Here is a 25,952-nt window from a genome sequence, read left to right on the forward strand (position 1 = left end):
GGATGTTATTAGAGTGCCTGTTTTTAATTCTGTCTCAGTTGGATTTGATTTCTGGGTATTTTTTGAAAACTCTGCATTATTCAGAAAATACATAAGTGAATATTGAAAAATAACTGCATTTTTTTCTTAGGTGGAAAAGAAGTAACAAACAAGGAAGAATTAAAAGGCATTCAGTGGGCATCATGGACCTGTGTTTCTGGCCTTGAAGTTAATGGAATCTGGCCCAAATATTCAGATATAAATGATATAAATTCTGTAGATGCAAATTTTATTGGGCAAGTTTTGGTTACAGCTGATGATTATGGAATAGTAAAACTCTTTCGATACCCATGTCTAAGAAAAGGTAGTACCTTCGTTTGAGTTCAGTTATAAATGCTTATGAATTTTGGTTATTCTATAAAAAAGCCTTAGGAAACTTTTTTGAAAATTATCTAAATGGCCAGTATTTATTCTTAGAAGTTTAATTTAAGCTCAAAGGTAGAAAACAGTAATGGGCTGGTAAAATGACAACTATAAAAGTAACTTTCGTAATGTATTCTTTTGCCTACTTTTGAATAGCATATTCAAAGGCTTTATGCATGTTTTTATTTGTAAAAAGTTTCTTCCTTTTTTTGATAGAACTCCATGAGGTGAAGCAATAGCTACCCTTTCATATAAGATACATATATTCAAGTATTTCACCATTGTCTTCAAGTAGTTCTCTTTCTCTGGCCCTGTGATGGAGATCTGGGCCAGGGACTACCAAAACTAAATTTATTAAGCAGAGTGGGGCAATAAATAGGTGAACAGCAAATTGATTCTGCAATCAGACTATCCCACTGTCTTTGTTCTTTGAAGTCTGAAAACTTCTTCAAAACAATTTACTCAAAAAATTTACTAATGGTAAAGAGAAATCTCAGGGGAAATTTTTAAGGCTGAAGCCTAAAGCCAGGTATCTCACTCCTCAGGACTAAGTAAAGAGGGAGAAATGTCTGTCTTTAGGCATGTGCTTGACAAGAAGGGCTTCATTCTTCAGTTATTCAAGAACTCCATTGTAAACATCATACAAATAGAGCCGAAACAGTGCATCAGTCCCAGAGATCTGTGTGTCTTCAAACTTGCAAAGTGATGGTGATAAGAGAAGAATCATCTTACCCTAAAAAGTTTTCCTAGGGACTATATTAAATGTTAGGTTTTGAGAGAGAGAGAAAGAAAGAATGTCTTACAGTTGCATCATACTTTGTTTAATGCTGTCTGCCACCATATGATCTTCTTGATGGGTCTTAGGATATCTCTTTAAGCAGTAGGTGTTATTAGAGAGATGAAATTTTTAAAAAGACTGATATTCCTTCATAATTTTCTTAACTCTAAAATGAAATTCTTTTTAATATTGTTGCCTTTTACAAACACTCTTTCCAATTTTGTTTGTCAGTCTTGAGTGCTAAGGCTTTTATTGGCAACTCAGATAATCCAAAAGTATTCTTATGAAACCATCTCCTTTCTAGCTGAAGGAGACTAATATTTTTCCCATTTCATTCGATTTTTGCAGTAGATTCATGAAGCTAAAGAAATGAGAACCTGTGTAAGGGGAGTGCTCTTAGGAACTTTTTTCAGTAACAGATCCAGTTATTGAGCTGTAATTATGTCAGAGTCTTCGAAAAACTTAACTTGATGTAGTTATAAAAATAAAGATATGAGGACGTGAATTGATGGAAGTGCCTAGTGCTCAGATTCCACGAAGGGAAAAGTGAGAGCAAGCACTTGTGAGCACACATATGGGGTTATTTTCACTGTGCTAAATATACATGATTTAAAAATGAAATAAATGCATCTTCTCAGTGTAGAAATATTAAGTGGCAAAATCTTTGTTTAATTAAAAAAAATGACACTTCATACTGGACTGTTGTGTGTCTTCTCTCTTTGACTTGTTAAAGATGATATATCATAAAACCTAAATTAAAATATTTATCTTAAAGACATATTAAAATTTGGGAATAGTGCCAAAAGTTAGTGCTATAAATTAAGGTAGCACTAGCAATTAAGGTTTCTTAATTAAGCTATTACTTTATAGAAGGGTTCCTTGATACATTTTTCTACTATACTTCTGAAAAAATTATTCCACACATACTGAAAGGGATTTTTGTTCTTGTTCTAGGAGCAAAGTTTAAAAAATATCTTGGACATTCTGCTCATGTGACAAATGTCAGGTGGTCCCATGATCACCAGTGGGTAGTTTCCATTGGAGGAGCTGATCATTCTGTCTTTCAGTGGAAATTTGTCCCTGATCGGAAGTTGAAGGACTCTCTTCATATAGCACCCCAAGGTAAGTAACTTATAAAATAATGGGAGGAAGGGTGTTAATAAGGAAGTAAAGGTGTTTGGTGTAAATATAAAAATAAATATTCAGCATTGTCAGGCTTCACAAATTTTTTGTTCTTTAAACTTTGCAGTTTTGATAGCATCACCTAAAGACTTGCTTGCACCCTGTATGTTCAGTCTATCAAGCCTGTGAAAATAACTCAGTGTTGAGTTCCTTGTGCAAGGGTAATCTTAAAAGTTCTGATCATCAATATGAATTTATGAATTTTGTACACATCTTATTTTACTGAATTTAGGAAGAGTGGAGATGTTCATGTCACTGTGGTCATGCTCAGATGTCACTGAAAAAAGTTGTTGTATACGCTCATTCGATTAAAGTTTTTGATGTATTTTGGTGTATGTAAAGTTTTGGTATGATAATTTAACCATAACCATTGGTTTGTGATTTAACCATCATAACCATTGGTATGATAATTTAACCATAACCATTGTTTTTGATTTTTTTTTAAAGCACACTATCATTAAAGCTGAAGCAGAATACAGATGCTTAATATTTGCAAAAAAGTAGATCATGTTTTCACCACTGACTAGTATAGCTTTATTAAGGGCTTTGCTCTATAAATGTGTGTTAAAATCTTGAACTCTACTTGCAGCATATGAAGTAAAATACATGCAGAGTTCTCTAGAGAATTAGTCATGTTGACTTACATCCACATCAGGATGTTAATTTTTTTTTTTTATAGTTCATTTTTATCTCTTTTTGAGTAAGTTGAATGGAACATGGAGAATTTGCCTGTAATTTGGGGAGTTTGTTATAGCTGAGAAGGAAGTTTTTCGTAAAAAAATAACAATTTGTATAAATATGTATGGTGTTGGTTATGCTATTTGATTTTAGAATAGAATGGATAAAAATAGATTAATTCTTAAATAATCTTGAGAATTAAAATTCTTATTTATATTGCCCATGAATTCTAATTGTGTAGTTGTTAATTTCTTAAGTAAACATTTTATAAATATAATATTAGAATTTCTTAAATTTTAATACACTGATGATCAGATTTCAAGTCCTGTTCTGAGGTGTCCTGTTTACATTTTTATTCATGGTTTTGATCTTGAAAGCTATTTTCTGCAACTGTGTGATTGTCCGTAATTCTTCTGTAGCCAAAGATAGAATATGTTAATATCGGAGATATTCTTTGATTTTGTGAAACTCAGTATCTGTGTTCCTTGCTTGGAAATTCCTTTAGAGACTGTGTAATTTGAGTATGTGCTCAGGCTGTGTGGGTGAGTCAAATATACAAAATTGACACATGCTAAATTAGGGATTTCAGAGTGTATTTTTAGGAGATAAGATAGTAATAGGTAAGAAAGAATAATCTTGATAGTTGAAAATGCAAACTGAAGTAGAAAAGCAAGATGCTAGTTTTTATACAGGAATATATTGATCACAAATAAAATACATAGGACAAAACTGTAAAAAGAATAAAGCCTTAAGTCAGTATTTAGTTGGTTCATATTAGGCTGACGTTGTCAGAACAATCTTTCAGGTTAGATAAATGCTTTGCAAAACCTTAATGTTATTTTAAGGTAATTTGAGCATCATGCCTTCAATAACACTCTTCATCTATAAATGTGTATTAGAATCAGTAATTTAAATGACCTTGGTGTAAATTAAACATAGTGACATAATGCTTCCACAAAAAAAGCTACTAGTTAAAACCCTGCATAAAATCTGTCAGTCTGCATGTTTATATATAAAGAGGAACTTTTTATGTAAGTGTGTAGCATTTACCTAAATACTGAATTTTTTTTATAATACTTACAATAACCTTATCTTGTAATAGACTACAGTTAAAATGAAATGTTATTTTACCCTTTCATTGGTGTCAGCGTGGACCCAGCTAACAGTTGTCTTTATGTTTCTCCAAATACACTGATTTTTGATTCCATTATCATTTCAGTATGTCATGTTTACACATAGTTCCTTTAATTGTTACTCAAGTTCTCTCAGTATCAGTACTTTTTCTGAATGTGAACATCAGAAGCGAGTACTGATTCAGTACTGGACCTGTCAGTGCCAAATGAAGAAGCAGTAGTTCTCCACATCATCTTGAAATTCTCCAAAAAGCCAGCTGTTTTGGTCCTTCATGCTGGGAACACATTTTCAATCAATTATTTCCCATGACCCAAATTTCTTATTAGCCACTGCTTCCCAAGATAAAATTCTCATGCTGTAAGTGTAGTTCCTTGTTCATAGGTATGTGATCTTATTTCAGGCTGCATGACAGTATATACACCACATACTACTAAATAGTATAGCTTGAAGGATTGCTCTTTATTGCATATCTCTAGAAACATTTTTACTGAATGATGATTCTCTCATCCTGATTATGTTCTGAGGTCTTTTAAAGTTCGTGTTCTAGATTGATTTTGCATCCAGTTTCTGAATCAAAATATTATGCAAGAGCAAATCAAATATTGCAGAGATGTCCAAAAATATTATCATTTACCAACCAGGATTATAGTCTTATATAAAGTGCCATTAATCAAGCTCTGTTTTTATGCATCATATTTGATTGGCATTAATCGAATTTCATAATTTAAATTCTGTGCTAATCAAGTTCCATTGCAGTCATTCAGTTGCTAATGTCCAAAATTGTTGTCACAGTGACAGATTTATAATTAATCACAGTGTTGGCTTATCTGTAGTATCAGTGGAATTCAGGAAAGCCTCCTGTGATCTTATCAGATGTTAGCAGTTATTGTAGTCATTGTAAGCATTGATAATATACTTAGAAACATTAAGTTGTTGTTTTAAACACTTCCTGTGTTGTAATTAGGTTGCTTCATTTTCTGCTTCTGTTGTCCTGATTGCAGAGAGTCTGGTTGATTCTAATAGTGATGAATCAGATTCAGATCAGTCTGATGTTCCAGAGCTGGACTCTGAAATTGAGCAAGAGACACAGATCACCTATCGTCGACAGGTAAAGATTTTAGTTCTGATAGAGCTGGAATGCTTCCCGGGGTTTCAGTAGGTCTTTGATCAGCACCTCCCAGGTCTGAGGTCTGAGGAGAAACTTAGCAAAAGCTTTAGAACCGTTGCTATCTGACACACTCAAAGTATTCAAACACAACAAAAAATAAATGATCACGTGTATTCTTAGCATATTCTCTTAGAGTTTTGGTTGCAATTTAAAAATAAATTAAACTGTATAATTACTGGCTACAACAACTGAAGGTTTTTTAAGTGATGTCAGTAAACATTTTTGTGAGTGATAACTGTGGCTGAGTTCTGAGAAACGTGCTTTTCTTGAGAATCTCTTAATTTATATGTATGCTCTTTCTTAAAGGTTTACAAAGAAGATCTACCTCAACTTAAAGAGCAATGCAAAGAAAAAAGAAAAAGTGCAGCTTCTAAGAGACGAGAGAGAGCTCCAGGGAACAGTATAAGATTACATTTTGTTCATGGGTATGAAAAATAGAATTCTTTGAAATATGCAAGCAGACCGTACTGACTAATTTTGTGCTTTGTAGATTGTAATTTATGATTTAAGAATCTGATGAGAGACTTTTAGGTCAATTACTTGGAAAATTTTTTTGTGTATATTTATGAAAAAATAAATTTACATTTGATTATTAGAAAGCTTTGATGCCAGGATAAACTAATTCTGAATATGTATCCTAAAATGAATATGCACTGAAATTTTAGTTGATGCTTATATTTGAATAGTGGTGAATAAATATAATATTTGGCTTTCACCTATATTTTTAAGTATCTGAAAAATAATATTTCTCTTTAGTATTATATTACTGAAGCTGCAACAGAGACTTCATATAGTTGAAGATGACTTGGATTTTATACTTAGCGGCTTTTCTATCACTGTTTTGTATAACAATCATGTATAAGCTCTTTATTTGCCTTTAAATTGAGAAAATGTACAAGTACCTCTGCTAATTAGTTTAGGAATTAAATTTAATTCTTAGTGTGTCCTGTAAGAGTGTTAGAATTCAATTTAATTTGCTTTTTGGTATTAATAATTTCAATAACAAAATAACTGCCACATGACTCCTTGAAATCTTACGATTTCTTCTTCAGTAGTAGATTGGTAGTCTCCCATGACTCTTCAAAAGTGAAGACTTTTTCATCAGAACAAAAATGTGGTATTTTAAAGCAAACTGACAGTAGACGTTACTACATTAGAATAATGAACACAAGTATGAATTCCCTTGATTCACGAAAAACCAAAGCCTTTGTTAAAATAAGGCATTGGAAATTGAACAATACTGTGTGTTCCTTTCAAAACATACCTCTTTGCAGGAATGCAACTTACTTTGTAGAGTTAAATAAATGCACAGGTAAGTTGCTGATACTTTCTAGCTGTATAGTGACATTACTGTCTGTAATGTCACTATAAAATTTTTAGAAGGGCTCCACATGGAATCCTTAATAAATTAATTGGCTAAGAATAGTTAATCATTTAACGCGGTAATTTTGTCTGTAGAAAGCATAGAATTTGAGCAATGGTTTGGAAATAATGACAACTAGGAAACTGGGTACAGAGCTGTTGATATGTATTACTCTTTTTTGATACTTGAGGAGTCTCAGCTGAAGACTTTTATACCTATGTAGAAAATGCATTAGGGTGGGTAGCTGTAGTCTTTCAAATTTGATCAGATCAAACCAAACCAAACCGTCCTGAGGAAGCTGTAGCACAACCAAGGGACCTGGATCTTTGGGATTATTGTTATTTCCTTCACAACAGAAGTGAAGCTTGACCAGAATATCCAGGAATGACCAGAAGTAGAATGTCCAGTTGAGTTGTGTCTGGTTACCCAGTGTGCATCAAGGAAACTAATGAAGAATCCATGCTGAACAACAGATTTTTCTCAATGCCCAAGCTGTTAACTTTAAAGTGACCCACTTCCAAGTGAGTAATAGGCATATTCTCTGATTCAGGAAGTTTGCTTTGCTTCATCTTTTTTAGGTGTAATGGATGTTTGGATGTTCCTTAAAAGTGTAAGAAGGGTGCTTTTTTGAACTAGGAAAATAGGAAGCTCTTTTTCCTTTCTTTGTGAGCAAGTTGTTTGTGTTTTGAATTTGTGAACTGCCTTGAAAGATGAACTTTAAAAAATCTTTTCTTCTGTAAGAAATCTTAAGCCTCTGGTTACTTCCTATTTTGGAAGGGGATAAAAACAATAATGCTTAGCATGTGAACCAGCCACTGGTTAGTATGGATGAAAAAGCAAGTTCTCCTGTTATCAAGTTAATCTTTATGTGCATCTTTCTCTAAGAGATGTGATGCTGTCACTATCAGAAACAGGTTATTAGATTGAAGTGGTTTACTAGTTCGATTTCTTTTTGGCAATTCCTGTATTATCCTTCTGCCATGTCTTTGACAGTGGTGGTTTGATAACGTAAAAAGGATACACCTTCTGAGGTATTCAGGAGAATACCTTTCTTGGACTCTGTGCTTATGATGCTTTCTTTTTGTCGTCAGGGCATATATCGGGTGCAGATATAATGCTTTTGTCCTTTATTGTCTACAAGCTATGCTGTTCATTTCACAAGAATGAGTTTTTAAATATTTGAGAACTTTAAGCAAAGTCTGGTTTGAGTTTCAGCATATTCATTGAACTGACCTGATCATAAGGTGAAATTTGGTTTTGGTTTGAAGATGACATTGGATTTCTCACACTCTTAAGTGAGATTCTTGTGACACCTTGCATAAATTCTTACCAGGGGCTGTTAACTACAAGTTGCAAGAATGAATATAACATCTGATGAGAGGGGCTAGAGGGACTTCTGTTGAGAAAACGTTGTTGTGAGGTTTGTTTTCCTAAAATCTCTACCTTTGTGCTAAACTCTGACCATCTGCCATGTTTATTTTGACATTTGGTTCTTTTGGTGGTTTTTTTTTTTTTGGGGGGGGGGGGCAGAGGGAGAAGTGGTGCACTGCATTCAAAAATCTCCCATAGATATTTTGAAGAATAACACACACATTTTTGAACCATTTTCAGCATCACACAAAATACAGACACTTATTTTTTTCCAAACAGGACACTGCTTGTGAAGATGCCCGAGTTAGCCATAGATGTGTAACTTGCAACTGTGGGTCCCACAGCCTCAGATTAAAGTACTTACAATTAGAGTCTAAAAGTAGGTGTTTTATGCATGTATCTAAACTTCAGTCACAGTCAGTGGAGATCCAGTCAGTAGTTAATGGAGCACAGATAGTGATTTAGCTCATGTAAAATCAAAGGCTGACTGGGCTGGTCAGCTGAGTAGCCCCCCAGGTTCCATTGATTTATTGACTAGAACTCTATAGATTAAAATATAGGTTTAATATATCTAACCCACGTATACAAACTTATGTTTACATATCTTAATCTCCAACTGATTCCGGCCCCTGCTGTTCATGACCTTGATAATGGCATTTTGATTGTTTTCGATGCTGAGATGACAAAAGGTTTTCTTACATGTCACTGAGGTGAGGTAACTGTCTTCTGAAAATTACTGTCATAATAACTTTAACCATTCGTGGACTGCTGGTTTGCTTAGTTGTTAATGAACACCACTTGGAAACTTCAGCTAACACAGAATGCAGTTTTATGTTTATTGTGCCTTGATTTAGGTATGGAATATATATGATCCAGTGGCTATGATTGAGAGCTTTCTTTCATTACTATTTAGTTTCTACTTGCTAATCAAGCAATTTTAGTAATCTGCTTCTAGTCTTTTACTTGTAAATTACTTCTGTGGTTTGTGTTCTGCATGCTGAGAAATTGCTTCTGTTTACGCTTTTTCTAGGAACTGAGATTAACTGATAACCTCAGTTCTATTTGGCTTGATAACATGTAAATGTAAGTATTTTGGAACTGCATAGTGTATTATCAGGGAATAGTCTTGAATGTTGAAAGGTGTTCTGTTTCATCTCTGTTTGGACTACCTGAGCCCACCACTTTACCCTTCTGGTGAAAAGTCTACCTTTATAGTTGGGAAGTTGCTATACTGGCATGTGAGAAAGATAGGATGGGTTAGGTAGCTTACAAAATTTCTTTGCTTGCACAACTCAGTATTAGTTTTGGCAACATGTGGTTTTTTTCATTATAAACAACTGATTTACAAGCATATTCCATAAATTGAGGAAGTGAACTAAAATACAAACTTTGGTTATAAGAAGTTATAGATATGAGTAATAAGATCTATTTTTCCTGTATTCTAGATGCATTCTGTTTTTTTGGTATTCCTGTGATATATAGCATTAACATACTCGGTTTCACTATGCTTTATTTAGAATATATGGACAATTGCCTTGACAAAAGCTAGGAGAATTCTGTGAGTTGCAAGTAAAAGGGTCTTAGACTCTTTTGTTGCCTTAATGTTTATTTTTATATGTTACTACTATGTATCCCTGGCCTGCTAATTATGCAGTGGATATGTTCCATTCAGGTTTTCTCAGAAAGTTTTAAAGAAATTCCTTGATATCTAGTATTTCTAAAGCATTTCACTGTACATGTTTTTGTAGCTGCTTTTTTATATAGTCTCGTTTACAGTGTGTATTCAGCACAGTTTTTATGATTCTGTGCTTGCAGAGGTAATCCAGTATTTTTAACGAAGCTGTGTAGACAGTGAAGCATAGGAAAAGGGAATGCAAGTGTAATCCCTGCCCTTCACTGGATGTTGTCATGTCCTTACGCGGTTGATGTTGCTTACTGCAACAGGTTAGTTTTGTTTCTTCATAGCTACTACAGACCGTTGTATATTATATCCCTTTAAAAGGCCATGGATGAATACCAGAGAAGGCAGCTGCCTACTTGCCTTGCCTGGCCGCTGCGCTTTGGGTCAGGCAGACACCAGCTTCAAAACGGCTCATGTGTGCTGCTGGGGGAAGTTGCTAGCGAAGGCTATGGGTGGAGGGAGAGTGAAGCATGGCTGGAGAGAGCACCTCTAGCATGAGTCTGAATTGTGGGTCACTTTGAGAAGAGCAGGGAGCAGACATAACTCAGCCTCAGAGCTGATGGAGAGATTTTCCTAGAGACCTGGATGGGACAGTAACTCAGGGGGCACTGAAAGGTTGCCTGACTGGGACCAAACCAAAGCTGTGTAGTGTAAACTATTCAGGTAAGTTTTGGTGATTCTTTAAATGGAAATTCTCCAAACTGTTTAGACAACAGTACATTTCCTCAGCTGAGCGTAAAAGGGAAATGTTCTTCCAGAACTAATTTATGACTTCTGCTAATCAGCATCTCTCTGGTAACAAGGAGCACAGAACCATCCGCAGAAATTTTCTATGAAAATTTTTCAATTTATGTTTTAGGGGGTCTGTGGCTTGGGTTGGGTGTGTAAATTCCTTTGAAAAAGACTGCTTTTGTATTTTCCTACCTATTTTCTTCTCATTAGCAATGAGTAGTTGCAAATAAACTGGGTATGCTGCATAGCCCAGAAAAACTGAATTGGCTGTACTAATCAAAAGATTTCTTTTTGATATAAAAATGTGAACAATACTTGCATATGTAACAGTACAAATCACCAGTTCTTTCACTGTGCAAGACTAGGTTACAAAGATAGCCTACTGTGGGAAATTTTGTGCAAAGTGTTAATCTTTATGTAGCTATTCTCATTTTCTCTTTCGCTGTGGCCAGGGTTTAGACAAGGTGGTCTATCTGTGTTTAGAATATATGATACTGAGGAAAACGAGTTCAGCCACATAGCACACGTTGCTGACCTTGACAGACCTTCTGCTGGTCTGTTTAAAATTTTTTGTGAGATGACTTAAGCAATTTATCCTTAATCGCATATGATCTGACATAAACACCATTACATATATTGTAGGCTAGTCAACAGAAATACAATGTGCTCAAACCTGGTCCAGATACGGGCTGCACCATTATCCAGTAATACACAGATCAGGTATTTGTGAACATGAATCCGTGGCTGGAGTTGTCAGAATAGTATTCATTAAGCTGAAGTTGGTCAACTGCCTTAAAGACTTGTTTGTTGACCACTGCATATTGTTGCCCAATGTATGCAAAGAAAGCAATATATAAATTTATCAAGGACTCTTCTACCCTGAATGCAGTATTTCTGTTTTTCATTTATACCATTTTAAGTGTCTTGTATCTACTAATTTTCTAATAATAACCCATTCAATTTGTGTATAATACACAGTGGTATGTGTACAGATACATCTTGGCCTTATGTGACAACTTAACCGCGCTATTACAAAAAGATCCTGCATTTGTTTTCTGCTTAAAAGTAATATAATTTGTTCTGATGATATATGCTTTTTATTAAGCAAAGTAATTAATAGCATGAGAAGTATCTTGTAACACAGACATTAGAGATTTCTGCTAGTTTTGAATTGCTGATGGTGACTGATCAGTTGTTTTGTTTGCCATGAATGACTTGGTAGTCATCTTTGGGTTTTTCTTAACTGGTGCAATTAGTAGCTGAGTGCAAAAATACTTAGGTAGAGCCTTATGATCCCTAAATCAAGATAATTCATAGCTAATTCGAATACATTCAGGCATCTTCTACTCATAATTATTCAATTCGAATACATTCAGGCATCTTCTACCCATAATCATTCCCTTCTGGTAAATGTAACTGTGTGTTTAGAAATGTAACCAGATTTTGCCTGCATCTTTATGAAATAATTAAAAAGCTGACTTTAGCGAAGATCTTTAAGAACTGGAACAGGAAGAGATTAAACAGGGAAATAGCTGCATAGAAACAGGATGCATCGGGAATTTATAGAGCATTGCTTATATCAGAAGAAAGAAAGAAACCAGTTTAATTTATGCAATTAAATGTTATCTCCATTAAGTGCCCAGAACAGAGTTATTAAAAGTATCATTTAAAAACTTGCTCGTGTGTTTAATTCTCTTTAGGTTGCTGAGCATCTTAAGTTACTTTTGACAGTATGACCCTGGCCTTTTGAAAATACCACCCCTGGTTTTCATGGGATGCTGAATCTTAATCATACCTAGGATGAAATATATATATTATGGCAGTGCATAAAGGCCTTAACTGAGAATTGGCCTGCTCATGCCATCTGAGAAAGGAGACAGTCCCTTCAGAAAAGAAACTGATCTGGAAAAAAAATATTATGCTTTTATCTTCCTGATAGAAAGTTTGCAGAAACTTTCAATTTCATGGAATCTGTTTTGTCTGTTTCCTGTGGAAACTCTGCTGTCTGATTTTTGAGCAGTAAGAGATAGCCAAAACTACTATTTTGGCCATATTCTAATTTATATAATTATGTGTTGCCTGTCTGAATTTCCCGTGTGGTCTGGAAAAAGTATTAGCCATTACATCCTTTCCCAAACTTGGCGTGAAGAGTAACTATTAAATAGCAGCTACTTTCAAACTAGTGCCAGTAGTACTGATTTCTGAATAGTAGCTGAAAATGGTAAATTGGCATACGCGCATTAATAATCTTAAAATAGCAACATAGTAATTGGTAAGTAATCTGAGCTTTTAGTATGTCAGATGCATCTTGGATATTTTTATCTCATTAAGTATTTAGTATATTTGGTTGTGATCTTGATGTGCAAATCTTTTTTTCTTTAGTTACAGAGGTTACGACTGCCGAAGCAACTTATTTTACACTCAGACGGGTGAGATCGTGTACCATGTTGCAGCAGTGGGCGTGGTGTATAATCGGCAGCAGAACACCCAGCGCTTTTATCTGGGTCACGATGATGACATCCTCTGCCTGGCTATTCATCCCTTAAAGGACTACGTGGCAACAGGCCAGGTAGGATGCACGTTTATCTGCTTATCTGCAGTAAGAATCTGAAATTGCCACACTGAATTTAGAAAAGCGTATTTGGGAGGAAAAGGGTCCAGTCTACATTTTTTTCAGCAAAGGACAGTATTTCTGTTGCAGATGCAATCGTGTTAAAAGCTATAACATGTGTTTTTCCAGCTGTCTTTATTAATTCTGATAAGTGTCTTTGGTTGAAGGATTTTTTATCTCTTCTTTATTTATAAAAAGATTAATGTTTTTATTCAGCATTGTTTTATATTGCTGCTGCAGGGTAACAAGTAGAGGAAAGTATGCAGCTAATTTTTTACAATTTCTTAGTTTTGAAGAGAATCACAACCATGAGAATCCATTAAGCTTATATTCTGGCATTCCAGTTTAATGAGCTATGTACTGTATTTTGGGTTATCACCTCTGACCAAGCTGTCCATGGTTTGTACATGCAGCACAGGTATCGGTATTACTGAAGTATTTATAATAGTTCATTTTATCTCTCTCTAGACAGTAATTTGAAGTAATTATTCTCTTGTGTTTTCTGACAAAGAACCCTTCCTATACGTGTTTATATACCAGGACTTGAAGGTTTGATTTGACACTTGAGATTGAATTGTTGTTGTTGTTTATATTGTTATAGGTTGAAAATTGGAGAACCTCTGGGCATAGTGAAAGACACACAAAAAAAGTGGGGAGAGCTCAAATTTCTAATAGAAATACACTTTTCTGATAATACTCTTAATTTGTATGAAAATGCTTGAGATAAACATAAATTTATTGGTCACTGTATAGAATAAATACATAAATGTGAAAATGGATTCAATTGAATTTTGGGGTAGTAAAAAATATGCATTAAAACATGCATGGATTTGCTGTATTTTAAAGTATCTTCCTCTCTCAAAAGAACATTGAATTTGCAGAGTAAAATTAGGTAATGCAGTAATCAAATTCCCCATGCAACGTTAGTTCAGATTCTCCTGAGAGTGGACATTACAAAAAACTTTACAAACGTTACATAAGTCTGTGGCAAAACCAGAAACAGAGCTTACTTTTCTTCAGTCCTGCTCTTGTCTTAAACATAGAAGAATGTTCTGTTTTTGCAACCCATCTTGCGTACTGTCCTATAAATAATGGTTCATAATGTTTGTACATTCCAACATAGTTAAAAAAGAATAAGCTATATTCTGTTCCCTCTAATCAGGTTCTAGTTAGCTGAGTTAGTGCCAGTCTACTGAAGGCAACTCCACAGGTATCGGTGCAATAGCACCTGACTTGCAGAAACTTCGTTACTTGCAGTGACACCAGAAAATAGTAGAAGTCACCTTGATTTCTCAAGCATGGAGTAACTTACATACTAGCAATAAAAATAACCTTTATTTTTAGACAGGGAATGATTGATAAGAGAAGTAATTGATGGAATAAATATGCCACAGTGCAATCAATGAAGTTTTTTCACAGAGGAATCTTTTGTAAGATTAGTTAATTGTAATTAATATGTCAAAGTCTTTGGAAGGAAGAAACAGCCACGTGTGGGAATGGTAGTTGTGAAGCAGGAGAGGGAATAATATATTGTTAGCCAGAACAAATAATACTAGGAAGATTTTATCACTAACTTTTTTCAAATAGTTTTTGAAGTATTTGCTATAAGGTAATATTATGCTTTTAAAAAACAATGTCAAATAACTGACATGAAAGAGAAATGAAAAAATGCCTATAACTATTAATATTTTCAGGTTGGTAGAGATTCCTCAATACACATTTGGGATACAGAAACAATAAAACCACTGTCGGTATTAAAGGGCTATCACCAGTATGGTGTTTGTGCTGTTGATTTTTCAGGTAATAAGTATTTATTTATTTATTTACAATTTTTCTTTTCTGTATGACAATGCAGACTACTCAGTTCTAATGAGCTAGTGGGAATTCCTCTACACTGTATGACACTCTACGCTCTATACACTAATACACTATATTTGTATTAAAAATATTCTCCAGTGATCAGTCTCGAATGACTATCTCAGAGCAACCATTCCTTAAACAGTGCTGCTGTATAGTCTTGCCTATTGTAAACCACAAAGAAGGGTTTTGTGGCATTTGGGAGTTGTGCTGATCACCTTGTAATTTCTTTTGATGCATTAGGGAGGCTTACAGCTCTGAAGTGTTGAGTCTGCATTAGGACTGTAAGGGTTTTTTTGTTTGTTTGTTTGTTTTTAGCAAATAATAACAATTGATCAGGTGTGTGCTTTAATCCGGGAAGCCCACCAAGTAGCACATTGAAAATTCTGAAAGTCCCACTATGGAGTCCTTCTGGGAAGGAACTGAACCTCCTCTTTTTCCTACTTCATACTACCATAAGAGATTGTCAGTTAAATCTTTTGAGATTTCTGCACCACATGTGTTGAATTCCTGTACCGGGTTAAAGTTCCTCTTCTCCACTGGCTTCTGTACATTCTTTAATGGTTTGGTCTTACTAGATAGGACCTCTGACCTCACAGTGAAGGTGTGTGGTTGCAAGGAACGAGTAGTATCGGATCTTAGGTCTTTCATGCTTCTTGCTTTTCTTTGCTCTCCTTTTTCAGGACATTACCCAAATGTCATTTCCCACATTCTAGCATGGATGCTTAGCAATTTCAAAGACGAGTACATAACAGAAAGATGTTAATCTCAAATGAGCACAAATACCATCTTTCTGGAAAATTCATGTGGTACACATTCAGAGCTGCTGGAAGATTTTACCCTGTTACGAAGCTTAGGAATATTTCATAAACTTCCTGGAATTGCTTTAGTACTTTCCCATTTAGAAATGAAGAGGGATTCCCACAGTGAACAGAGGATACTCGTAGTACAACTTGTGTTAAGGCTTTTGTGCAGCTGTGTGAGCTGGCTGAACAAACGATCTAGTCCAAATACAGAGGGTCTTAGTGCCGTTTCTAGACAGGATAATTCAAATGTCTAAGAATGATAGTTGTGATGTTGTTAATCATCTAGCCGGAGATGTTTGCTGAGTCAATTCTGCATGTTTACATAGAATTTAGGGTTCTTAACTTGAAGTCCTAAACTGCATCCAGCTGACCACTCTAATTTAAAATCTAGCAAATGCTGAAGCTGCCCCTAAGCACACCATGTCATGTTATTATTTATGTGTTTTTATGTATATAATGTTGTGTATACATACATATATACACTATTTGTTTGTGTATAAATATATGCTATCTGTATTTAGTCATACTATTTGTACAAATAGTATTTCTGAAGTTACAATGTTCTGTAATATAATAATCTAGTTTCTTATTATTGCAGCATAATGTTATCTATCTACTCTCTTATCGTAAATTTACTTTTCTAGCGGATGGGAAACGCTTGGCTTCTGTTGGAATAGATGACAATCATACTATTGTACTCTGGGACTGGAAGAAAGGAGAGAAGCTTTCAGCAGTAAGGTAGGAATTTGAGTTCATTTTAAAATTTGTACCTAGATTTAGTCTCAAATGACAGTGAACAAAATATATTAATTAAAGAATAATAGTTATCTAATAAAATTGCTGTTCATTTTACCTGTTAATTTATACAGGCAATAGCTTTAGCACAGCCTTTTGGGAGAAAAACTGAAACTACAATAGAGTCAACAGGAATTGCTGTGACAGCTCAACTGTTGAGAGAAGACAGAAAACAATTCATTTACATTTGTTTGATGTGTTCTGAAAAAATCTCTTTAAAACTCTTCCCATACACTTCCACCTGTTGCTTCTATAATTTGTTATGCTAAAAAATAATTACATCAGTAGTCAAAGGCTCTGTACCTCTGAACAGTCTGATCAAAGTTTGGGAACGAGTCTTGCCTTTCCTCCCTAATAATCCTAGCTTCTGTGGCCCTCTTCAGCATTTCTGCAGCATAGATGCATGCTTGTTCTTTAGTCATTACCAGCGCTAACAGAAATAACTCATTTTTTCCCATGCTTCTCACATATTATTCTCCTTTCTGCAGCTACTGGCTGTGCCTGATTAAAAAATATCATTTCCAGACCTCAGGTTTCTTGAGGCAAAAAGCTCAGCCTATGCTGTACTCTTTCAGATCTCAGAGGTCATCTCTTTCCTGTGATGGTAGATTATAGATTGCAGCTGTTTTGCTTAGAGGTCATCTTGTCTTCAAGGTTCTTTCCTTTTGCTTTCTGAGTTCTGAGCAGCCTGATCTAACTTTGAAGCTAGCCCTGCTTTGAACCAGAGGTCGGACTAGATAACCTCCAAAGGTCTCTTCCAAGCTGACTTTTCCGAGTTTCTCTGACTCTGCACAGATTATTTCATACTCATTTATTAAAAAGGGATTTGATCTACAGGATGGAATCTAATTTCTAATGTTGAGAGATATTTTGGAAATCTTTTGTTTTATTATTTCTGAGGTTCTGTTGCATATAATTTGGCAAACATGTGAGTGATTTTTTTCTGTTCCCTCTCAGGATTCAGTATACCTACTGCAAACATTGCTCTAGATGAGTTTGAAAGGGTTTTACTATTGTCTCCAGATACAATTAAAAAAACCTCAACTTCCTACTTACCCATTAACTTCATTATTGCCATTCAGTGACATTTACTCTTATTTTTGTTTTGAACATGTTTTGAGTTTCTTATCTACTGAGGAATAAAAATCCTGAATACATGATACAATTAGAGAAAGGAGGGTTACTCCCTTCCCAGTTACTTACCAGAAGCTCGGTTAGCTTGGCTTCTCCTAAGATACCATTTCTGGTGCTTCATTTGTCTGCCTTTGGCCTAATCTTTAGAAACCTTTTGGAGGTGAATTTTCCCTCAGTTTAGTCTGGATTTTGTTTCTGGGGAACTTTTTCTTCTGTCTAGTCAGAGGAATTGAATAGAACATTTGAGAGCAACATCTCTACTTTGAAGATGACAGTGAGAGTTTTGAAAGGTTTATTCAGTGATCTGAAAACCATAGAAAGGTAAGAGTTCTGCTGTTCTTGACTGGGGATCAAAACCTAGGAATTAGAGCCTCTTTTGCATTTTAAAATAAACAAAATTATTAGCAAGTGTTTTTTCTTTCATGGATAACAACTATAGCTGACAGCTGTTTTTCAAACTATAGAACTGAAGCATTGAGTTTATATGTTTAGGGACAGGTAAGGAACATGCTTTTCAGCAACTGAAATTTTCATTTAAAATTGATATAACTGCAGCATTTGTATTATTCTAAAAGGAAAAACAGAAAAGATCAGTTAAAAGGTGGATGAGAATGGCCATTTGTTTTCAGAATGAGAGATATCTTAAATAAGGTATGCAACTATACACCATTAAGTTTCATTAGTAGCTGTCAGAGGTCTAAATGCCATTATTTATTTACATTTTTAAGTATATTCTTTTGCAAAGAAAATGCTACTTAGTGACTTTCTGAAGTAGCATAATCACATTCTTATTCTGGAAACTGAAGGCAAATGAAAATGGAACAGCACTCAGTATTTTAGTTCTCTGTCTTTCCTTCCTACTTCTCATTAAAAAAAAAATGTTAATGATATGGATGTAACTGTTAGCAAGATAGAGAAGGATACATTAGCAAGATAAAAGATTACATGTTTAAAATAGGAATAGATATATTTTTATTTAAAACAATAAAATATTTTACTTTGTATTTCAGGGGAAGTAAAGATAAAATTTTTGTTGTTAAGATTAATCCTTATATGCCTGATAAATTGATTACAGTTGGAATTAAACACATGAAATTCTGGCGCAGAGCAGGTAAGGAAAGGCATTTTCTTAATTTTTCATCATAACAGCTTTTAATGTTGTTTAAGGTATAAATACAGCATCTGTTACAGTGTGTTTCACACATTATGGGGAAATATTTTCTCTCTGCATATCTCTAGGTTGGCTTAGCCCAAGTTCTATTACGAGTAACATGAATTGGCATTACAAGTGAAAAGGACATTGGATTTTCCTACTATCTATTTTTGTATTTAATGATAATCTCACACATCTCAATGTTGTAGAGCTGCTCTAAAATAATAAAACAATTTTTGGAAGAAGAACAATTTGAGAGTGCATGTCACAAAGAGGCAAAAATATAAATAACTGAGGTGATAAAAATCCACATACAAAAGTTCAGATGAAGTACTTGAAGTGAATTCATCTGCTGTGATTGTAACCTGTTTATTTAAATACCTTTATTAAACATGACTGTTAAAGCAAGCTGCTCATCTTGGGTTTTATCTGCCTGAATAATTTTGCTTTAGAACAGTAAGAAAAGCTATTCCCCGATGTTAGTCTGAACTTCATTGTATCGAACGTCAGAAAGCATGTGAAGACAAGTAAGCTATGACAGATTAGCTTCTGTGCTAAAAATTCTCTAAGAGCCTATGCACATCAACTCAGATGAGTCTCTGCTAAAGTAATTTTTGCAAGAAGGGTCTCTGAGGAAAATAATGACACTAATTTTTCTCATTTAAAGGCTCCACCAGAAATCAGCAAAGATTGTCTGAGGGCAAGTGGTTGAAGTCTATATCAATTATTAATTGTTATTACTAAGTAAAGAAAGAATTAAATGTGTGAGAAAATATTTACTGGAGAATTGCTATAAATTGTTTAGAAGGAAGTCTTAACTATGATGATAAGAGGCTAGTGATGGTGCTTTTGAAAAAAAAAAAAAAAGCCCACTTTTTTATTAGCAGCCATTGCTTAGAGTGAGCAGGGAGCAGATTTCTATAATGCTAAAGCCTATCTGTGCAAAATTGAAATTGACTGGTAAGGCAGTCACTGCAAAACACACTTGCCGGTGTCACTACAAGGAGTGGAATGAGTCCACCTTAACAAGTCTCGGATGAAGTCTGCACTAGAGCAGGTGCACCTGAGGTGAGGGGTGACCCTGCTGTGTATACTTAGGACTAAATTTTCATCAGTGCAAGTGATGGCAAAGAAGTTGAGAGACCTCAGCTCTGTAAATGTAGGAGAATGATAGGAAATTTACATCCTGAGACATTTCTGTTTTATAACGTGAAGTTTCTCTGAGGATGGTGAAAATCTGAATCTGGCTTTCTACACAGGAATTACTATGTGTTATATCTGTCAAATTATTTTAGAACATTGTGGTATTTTAAAGATTTTTAAAATTTATATAGCAATTACATTTCTATCATCCAGAGGCCAATATAGCAGCTCTTTCAATTAAAATTAGAAATCCTGCCACTGAAAGCATACCATGGAAGGAAAGTGATATTAAAGTTGAATTTTTTTTCTTTCAAGTTCATTCCATTAAGAATTTCTCTGGTAGTGTGGTGGATGTTAAATTTTTGTTTCAGTGTGAGTTTACAAATACGCTTTCTCTTTGTATTATGTCTATGTGGGTGTATGTCCGTATTCAAATCCTGATTCAAGTAGCCAGTTAAAAGTAAGGCTTGATCTTGAAAGGTACCAAGTAGGTGTTTTGTGAGAAATCATGTCAAGTTTTGTTTTGGGGGAAGTACAAGTTAACCAGAAAAAAAGGATTTATTACGCTGGGTAAAGTTGTTTTTATAGGGTGTTTTTCGAAAATAATTGTAAGCAAACGTTTGGTGCCTTGTTTTTGTTTTAAACTAGGTGGGGGACTCATTGGGAGAAAGGGCTGCATCGGTGCAATGGGAAGAACTGACACTATGATGTGTGCAGTGTATGGCTGGACTGAAGAGATGGCCTTCTCTGGGACTTCCACAGGAGATGTGTGCATTTGGAGAGACGTGTTTCTCATAAAAACTGTCAAAGCACATGATGGTCCTGTGTTCAGCATGCATGCGTTAGAAAAAGTAAGTAAACTGCGAGGATATTACAAAAGACCTAATTTAGATTTATGGACTGTCTCTTTTTTTGGCTAGGTCTAACAAAAATGAAGTCTTTTGCTACGATGAAGTATGGTGTTCCAGTTGCCTCTTTGTCAAGCCAGAAAGAATTCAGAATTCAGAAAGAATTCTCTTAGAAGTAGAAAGATATGCATTGCGTTGTTATGTTGTAGTAATCCTTTGGTTAATTTTAAGAGCTATATGCCTTTTGGTGTTATGTCAGTTAACTTGGAGTCCTCACTGATAGTGATGCTCTGAGGATGACAGTGAAAAAAGTCAAAGTGAATGGACTGTTGTGGCTGAGATTTGATATTCACCCTCTGAAAGGAGGGTGAATTCTGTTACACTGCATTAACCTGCCGTATTTCTTACTACAAGATGGTTTTTGTGAAGTACAGTCTGCTTGCAGATGGAGGTCTGAGGTTAGTTCACTCATACTTTCTAACCAAAATAATCAGATTTTAAAAATGGATTATAAGAATCTTTTGAGTTTGGATAATAGTACAAGTTATTGTGCAGTAGTGAGCTGTTGCTTGTGAACTGATCAGAGATTGCAGCATGAACACTTTTAACTCATCTGTAAATTCTAAATTTTGAGTCAACCTCCCTCAGTGAAGAACTGATCACACTGGTAAGACTAGGAGCATGTACTTGAACAGTCATTGAGGATCAGCTGACAGCTTTGATATCTCTGGAAAGGATATATGTTAAAAATAAATTACCTATTTGTGAGCTAAGGAAGCTCTTTTTTCCTCATGTTTTATATGCCATTTGCTTTTGGGGAAAATAAACATAATTTATTAAGACAAAAAGTTGTTAATCTTTTAAGACTGAAAGGCACTTTTTTCTCAGTTAAAATATCAAAAGTTCATAGCTATATTACTTTTTGTATCTTGTTAATTTGCTCCTTAATGAAACAATTTTTTGATGTCTGGACAGAAAAGCATCTACAGACTTAGAAAAGTTCATAAAATTCAGATGCTGATCTAGACCTTCCCAAACTCAGAAATGCATTACTTTACTTCCTCTATAGAAAAGCTTTGTGAGTCCAGATTCAGAGTAGTGGTTTGTGCCTGTTTCCAATTCTTGTTGCGTAGCATGGTGTTTCTCAAAATTCTTCAGGCTGATGACATCTTATTCAGTAGTTTTCATGGCCTCTTACTAAAGTAATAATGGAAATTTATAACCATGATAAATAAACATAATTTTTTATTAAATTACTTATAAGTTTAATGAATATGTGACTTTGTGAGAGGAGAAGAATTTGTTAATGTTTTCAGCACCTCACTGCTCTTACTTCCCCGACCTGTTTTTGGAGAGTAGTGACTTAGTGTAGAAATGCAGCTAGGACAGCATGAAGAAAAGGATTCTGACCACTTTTGTAAGAGATTCTTCACACCTATTACTACTACCTGTATACAACAGATTGATACTGTTTTATTATTTGTATTTGTTTTTTTATTTTCGATGAAAGTATTCAGCAGAGACTGTGATATTGAATATATATTGAATATACATTGAATATCAAATGTAAGGTGATTAGACATGACTGCTTGATAATAGCATTAATTCATTTTTCACTATTATTTTTTTCTGTCGTTAACAATCCCGTAGTGGAAGCCTTCAGTCTGTAAATCACTGAGTACTCTGTCCTTACTCTCAACTTTCCTTGACTCAGGAAAGCCTTTAAGCATGTGCTTAAATGCAAATGGGTATTCCAGTTAGACTATTTGTATGTTTAAAATTCGGTATATATCTATGTGTTTTGCTAGATTAGACAAGTTACAGCACCTTGTAAGATTAGGGTTTCAGTGTAAAAGCTTTGGACAAATCATATCTTACTGACTGCTATTGCAAGAATTAAATTCTTCAAAGGAAAGTATTAACAATTTCAGTATTAAGTATACCTATGGCTCCATTAAATAGCTGTAAATCACTTTTGAAGATAAAATGGCATAAATATACACACATTTGAAGGAGGGAAACACTAAAGAAATTTTTGGAAGTTGTACCAAGTGTGACTTAGAGTAATGAGTTGAAAGACCAAAGCAACATTGAGGCTAAATATCAAGAAAAACATTTTGATATATTAGACAGTTAAATTGCTTTGCTAATGTGATAGAGCTTATTAGTTAGAACTTTTAAATCCAGCCTGTGTCTATGGCATGTAGAGACCTATGCTACCTTGTTCAGGAAGAGAATTGGATCATTTATTCCTGATCTTTCCATCTCTGACGTGTGTAGTTCTATGCATGTACAATTACAGTGTTATGCATAATCCATTGTCAGTATTGTCAGAAATCACTGCAAAATTAAGTAAAAATAATGAAATGATTTTAACTTGTGATTTTTTTGCCAGGGGTTTGTCACTGGAGGAAAGGACGGGGTAGTAGCTCTCTGGGACGATACCTTTGAGCGCTGTCTCAAAACCTATGCCATCAAAAGGGCTGCTTTGGCCCCTGGGTCTAAAGGTAAAGCATCAGACTTTTCTCTCTAATTCTGTTTAAAATACTTTCTTTAGAAAACTCCTTTTATGGAATTGCTGTCCCCAATGGAAGGAAATCCAGATTTGCCATAATAAATACTAAAAATGAAGTTCTGTTAGAGCTTTATTGATTCCAAATAAGTCATACTTCTGGGGTGTGTGTGCGTGTGTGTGAGAGAGAGAGGGGAATGGCATGTAGTAGTAGTTTGGTTGTACACTTGGTAGGGGGCAGATCTGCATCTTTACCTTAATCTGCCTGAATGAGTTGATTTAAACTTGAGTCTTTTTTTTTTTATCCAAGGTGGGTTGGTTTCTTTGTGTTTTTGGGGGGGTTTTGGGTTTTTTTGTGTTGTTTTTGGTTTTTTGTGTTGTTTTTGGTTTTTTGTTTTGAAGTGACAAAGAAGCCGCCTATTGTATTTCTCATCATGAAGTATCTTGTCTGTTCTGGGTTTTTTTGCAGGAGGAGTCTAAGAGGAATAGAATTTATTTAGCTTCATAAGGGATTAGTGCATTTTGTGACTTATTTTTCTGTAAATGCATATCTGTGCTGAAATGATTTACGAACACACTTTCCTTCCTATTTCTTCTATTTATTTTTGATTTTAGTGCTTATATACAGTTTTCCCTATTTGACATTCTGGATAGTTTTCTCGCCTTCACCTCTCTCTCAAAATTACATTTCCTGTATGTGATCTGACTTTCAGAAATCATTAATGGTGTTACCCATTTATTAAAAAATTCTGTTACAGCTTATCTCATGTTTGATATAATGCTAAGTTTGAAGGTAACATAGATAGTATTAAGGCAGTAATATAGCTGATACTTCATATGCATGCTTTTTCATTAAGATTGCCAATAAATCAGACTGGTTAAATTTCAAAGATAATCTGTTGAGCAGAAAGATCATTGGCAATTGCTTGATACAGCAGTTTAGTTAGGGAAAAAAGGCCTCAAACCAGGAGGTAGGAAGAGCGACTACTGTACGTTCTTTAATCAATTATATATTGCTAAATAGCACAAAAGGAATTCACATATAAGTTCTTCCATGCCAGAATATAGTTTTACTTGTTTCCTACTGAGTATCGTTTTCTGCACCGAGAATGTAATGTTCATATGTGTGAAAAATCCTTCTGAACTAGTGCATACTTGAAAATCTTCTGTCTTCTGACACTTTAATGTCCTAGGTCTCCTCTTAGAAGATAATCCTTCTATACGTGCCATATCTTTAGGACATGGTCATATTTTAGTGGGCACAAAGAATGGTGAAATATTGGAGGTGGATAAAAGTGGGCCAATAACACTGCTGGTTCAGGTACATGTTAAATGTCAATTAAATACTCCATACCACAAGTATTATTTTAATTTTCAAGTAAAGACTGTTGTTAAGTAACAAGCATTTTAACTGTTGGCAAAGATAGTGAGTTATTACAGTTACTTCATAGATTTTTTTAAGGCTAGAATAGACCACTGCCACTCTTTGGTGGACGAAACACAGATCACAGAATTTCATGTAGTAATTTGTTCATCATGTTCATGCTTTCAAACAGAGCACGATCACGCTTTTGTACATTAAAAAAAAAAAAAAAACTAAAAAATCTGGTCAAACAATGGACATTCTGCCAGGTTTCTTATTAAGTTGCTCTGAGTATTAATCACTTGTGTTATTTTTAAAAGTGGTCTTTTTTAGGTTTATTTTCATTTTTTTTCTTTGTAATTACTTAAAAACTGCTTTGGTTTTCTGTCTGGTGTACTTAATATACTGCATTTCTTAAGCATGACTGTAAAACAGATTTTTTATAAAATCATATCATCATGTGACTTCCTTTAGTATTTAAATAAAATTCTGTGCGTGTTTAAATCACTTATGAGTGGACAATGCAATATGTAAATAACTAGATTTTTAAAGAATGTATTAAAACCTCAATTAAAGGTAGAATAAATGTGTGTGAGGGTTATTCCTCAGAGAGTAATTTTCTCTAGTACTAATTAGTATAATTAGAAGTTTTATTGTAAGTAGGAGGGTTTTCTTCTTTATTTCTTTTTTTTTTTTTTTTTAGGTGTTCTTTGTTTTTATTTGGAGGTGTCTTTATTATCCTGTAAGGATTTGTATGTTCTCACTCTGGTTTTCTCAACTTCCTTATATGTATTATTTTTGCAGTTTTTAATATGAAATTATCTGATTTTTTTTGTTTTTTCAGGGTCACATGGAGGGGGAAGTTTGGGGTCTAGCTACTCATCCTCATTTACCTATTTGTGCCACTGTAAGTGATGACAAAACCTTAAGAATATGGGATTTATCTCCTAGCCATTGTATGTTAGCTGTTCGCAAATTGAAGAAGGGTAAGATACTTAGTATGAAAAAAGATTTAACGGAATTCAGTTGACTTTTGTCAGCATTGTGAATCTTGCAAAAGCCCCAGAGTATGGAGGAATTGCTTTCTTTACTCAAATTATTTTACTGATGATATATTCAAGAGTGTTATGTAGCCCTTCAGCTAATGAAGCTGTACAAAAGATTTTTGTGTAATGCTGTTTAAGATTATTTGCAATTGTAACATATATAAGTCAGTGAATTTACAATAAAAAAACTAAGGT

The 25,952-nt window shown here is 34.5% G+C and overlaps 1 protein-coding gene across 4 annotated transcripts in view; it reads left to right on the top strand.

The window, feature by feature from the left end:
* Window positions 1–25,952, top strand: part of EML5 (EMAP like 5) — a 128,503-nt gene that overhangs the window by 50,012 nt on the left and 52,539 nt on the right. For all 4 annotated transcript variants that reach the window (XM_064512207.1, XM_064512208.1, XM_064512209.1 and 1 more), the window contains 12 exons: window positions 131–343; window positions 2,135–2,302; window positions 5,176–5,282; window positions 5,649–5,767; window positions 12,872–13,058; window positions 14,795–14,900; window positions 16,408–16,501; window positions 18,703–18,803; window positions 20,637–20,839; window positions 23,232–23,343; window positions 24,542–24,669; window positions 25,556–25,697. In XM_064512207.1, the coding sequence (XP_064368277.1) occupies window positions 131–343; window positions 2,135–2,302; window positions 5,176–5,282; window positions 5,649–5,767; window positions 12,872–13,058; window positions 14,795–14,900; window positions 16,408–16,501; window positions 18,703–18,803; window positions 20,637–20,839; window positions 23,232–23,343; window positions 24,542–24,669; window positions 25,556–25,697 (1,680 nt within the window). The remainder of the gene's footprint in view (window positions 1–130; window positions 344–2,134; window positions 2,303–5,175; window positions 5,283–5,648; window positions 5,768–12,871; window positions 13,059–14,794; window positions 14,901–16,407; window positions 16,502–18,702; window positions 18,804–20,636; window positions 20,840–23,231; window positions 23,344–24,541; window positions 24,670–25,555; window positions 25,698–25,952) is intronic.

The sequence above is a fragment of the Dromaius novaehollandiae genome, chromosome 5, assembly GCF_036370855.1.
Source record: "Dromaius novaehollandiae isolate bDroNov1 chromosome 5, bDroNov1.hap1, whole genome shotgun sequence".
Classification (NCBI taxonomy): Eukaryota; Metazoa; Chordata; class Aves; order Casuariiformes; family Dromaiidae; genus Dromaius; species Dromaius novaehollandiae.